Raw genomic sequence first — 2,955 nt, forward strand, 5'->3', positions numbered from 1 at the left:
AATCCCCCAAAATCACCAAAAAACCCACCCCAAAAATACCACCCCAAAATCTGACCTTCCCTCCCCCATCCCCTGCTCCTGCATCCCTGATCCCCGACGGGGTGGCTTTGTTTGGGTTTTTTTTTCCCCCCAGGGCCGCTTTCGGCAAAGAATCCGAAGTTCTCATCGGCAACCTGGGCGACAAACTGATCCCTCAGCAGGAGATCCTGCGCGACGTCAGCGACCTCAAGGCCTTGGCCAACATGCACGAGAGCCTGGAGTGGCTGGCAGGGCGCGCCAAGGGGGCTTTCTCCAGCCTCTCCTCCTCCCACAGTGAGTGTTTCCCGTGGGAGAGCCTTCGCCTTGGGGCTGGAGCGGAGGAAAAGGGAAGTTTTAGGGGGTTTAGGGGGTTCCGAAGCGGGTTGGGGTCAGAGGGAAGAGGGAGGAGGAGGAGAAGCTCCGTGTCTGTATTCCTGGTGGGTGCTGTGGTGGGACAGCTGCGCTGCAGGGGGACAGGAGCAGCACCTGCAGCTCTCGGAGGTCTTTCCACCAAGACCCCAAAGGTCTTTCCACAAAGACCACGAGGTCTTTCCTCAAGGACCACCAAGGTCTCTCCACAGAGACCACAAAGGTCTTTCCAGCTCACAAATGTCTTTCCATAAAGACCTCAAAGGTCTTCCCAGCTCTCAGAAGTCTTTCCACAAAGACCACCAAGGTCTTTCCTCAAGGACCACAAAGGTCCTTCCAGCTCTCAAAGATCTTTCCACAAAGACCACCAAGATCTTTCCAGCTCTCCAGGTCTTACCCCCAAGGTCTTTCCAGCTCTCTCAAAGGTCTTTCCTCAAGGACCACCAAGGTCTTTCCATCTCTCTCTCAAAGGTCTTTCCACAAAGACCTCAAAGGTTTTTCTCCCCAAAAGGGCAATTTCTGGGCCCTGGTGTAAATATTCAGAAAGCCCCAGGTGGGGACTGAGCAGGTTTTGGGGAAATGCTGAGCAGGTATTACCTGCTGGTGGCTTTTTTTTTTGGGGGGGGGAGTCTGTCCAAAAAACGCCTTCCTGGAGATTAAAAATGCAATAAATAACCCCTGGTTGTGGATGTGCCCCAATTATCACTCCTGGAGCAGCAGACTTGCTGATGGGCTGTTTTATCACCCTGGGCAGGGTTGTATTTTCCAAGCCCAGCTTTTCCCCAAACCCTGCATTTCCCTGCCCCTGCCTGGCTCCTGTTGGTGACGACACCGACCATTTGCATCTCATTTACCGGCCACAAAGTGCTCTCCAAACCTTTCCCAGCATCCAGACCATCCTGCCCCTGGAGGATCAGCCTCTCCTTTCTCCCCTGGCTCTGCTGGCTGATGGAAAACCATCCTGCACCACTCCCCCAGAACGGTGCTTTTGAGGATTAAATATATTAATTTATTATTTATTAATTAATTAAATTTAATTGTAATTAATTCATTCATTGGGACAAAACGGTGCTTTTAAACCTGCTTTTAAACCCTCGGCCCGAGGGGAAGGAGCTGGAATTTCCAGTCTGCTCCAAGGCTCCTTCTCCTGCTGCCCAGAGGGGGGGTTTGGAGCCCAGCTGGAAAATCAGGTGGTAAAATTGCTGCCTTTTCATCTCCCCAGCCAGGCCAGCCAGCGGTGCCGAACTTCGTGTTCAACCCTGGTGTCTCTAATGAACCCAATATCCAGCTCTTTAAATGGGGTTGGGTTTCTCTCAGGTGATTTTTATTTTATTCTATTTTATTTCATTTTTTTTTAGGGCTCTATTAATAGGGGGCCCCTATTTAAAAGCCACATCAGAGACGATCCACGCGTGCCCGACCTCACTCAGGGCAAGGACTCCGTTGCTTTATTAGGGCAACAAAAGTGGGTGACTCTCTGAAAGGGGAAAAGCTGCCCCATTTCTCCCCAGTTCAGAGCATCTGCCATTCCATTAACGAGGCCCATCTCGAGTGCTTGTGTTAGCTGATGAATTATCTGTCCCCTCAATCCGTAACCAAAACCACGGATCGTTTCTTCGGGATGGCAAAAAAAAAAAAAAACAACAAAAAACCCAGCAGGGTTTGCTCGTGGCAACAAAACACCTGTTTGGGTTAAGCTGAGCACGAGGAGCTTCATCTGCTTTGGTTTATAACTTTGGAAATAAAATTTCCCGGCCTAAAAAAGGACCAGCTTTGCTGGATCTCAGGGATGAAACCCCACAATCCTCAGGCAGCTCAAGGCTCTTGTTTTCTTGCCCGAGGGATCTCCTGGTGCCTTTTTTTATTATTATTATTATTTTCCCTGGAAAATCAAGCCAGCAGAGTTGCTCCCGCGGGTTGGTGGTTGCAGCTTTCCATCCGATATTTAAGGATCAGGTTGTTTTCCTCGCCTGGCTGCCGCATTCCCAGATGGTTATCCCGCATTCCCGGATGGTTATCCCGCATTCCCGGATCGTTATCCCACATTTCCCCCACCCCGGGATGCTCTCCCGGTGCCCGCGGGCCGGGATTACACCAATTCCCCGCGTTCCATCCCTTTTTCCATCCCCCCCACACCGGCCCCAAACGCGGGGTGGGAGGGGGGGGGACTGTCATGTAAATAATTGACCTCATTAGCGAGGCTTTCAGGGAGGATCCCGCGGGCAGAGGTGACACTTCCCATCTGCAGCTGATTCGGAACATCAACTGACGTTCCTGCTGTCACCGAAATCATCTCGGGTTCAGAAAGGGAAAAGTTACCTTAGAAATTACTGCCAAGAGGGGAAAAAATGAGCACAGGGGGTTGGTTATTTCGTGGCTGAGGAGCCCTGGAACAGCAAATCCCGGACTTTTCAGGGAGATCCTTCCACCCTGAAGTCAGCTGTGATGCTTTTCCTGCCCTTCACTCTCCCTGCCCGATTTTGCTTCTTCCGGTGACAAAAAAATGGTTGGGGGATTTTTTTTTTTCCAACGGGCAGCGCTAACGAGACAATTCATTAACCGGGGGGG

At 51.2% G+C, this 2,955-nt stretch overlaps 1 protein-coding gene across 1 annotated transcript in view; it reads left to right on the forward strand.

Annotated features, from left to right (window-relative positions):
- Positions 1 to 2,955, forward strand: part of LOC114071567 (exocyst complex component 4-like) — a gene marked incomplete at both ends in the record, with an annotated part of 28,582 nt that overhangs the window by 17,984 nt on the left and 7,643 nt on the right. The window contains one exon of the mRNA XM_027909410.1: positions 134 to 312. Coding sequence (XP_027765211.1) covers positions 134 to 312 — 179 coding nt within the window. The remainder of the gene's footprint in view (positions 1 to 133; positions 313 to 2,955) is intronic.

This window comes from Empidonax traillii, unplaced genomic scaffold (assembly GCF_003031625.1).
Source record: "Empidonax traillii isolate 1590-97213 ecotype Southwest subspecies unplaced genomic scaffold, ASM303162v1 scaffold2105:size65969, whole genome shotgun sequence".
Taxonomy (NCBI): domain Eukaryota; kingdom Metazoa; phylum Chordata; class Aves; order Passeriformes; family Tyrannidae; genus Empidonax; species Empidonax traillii.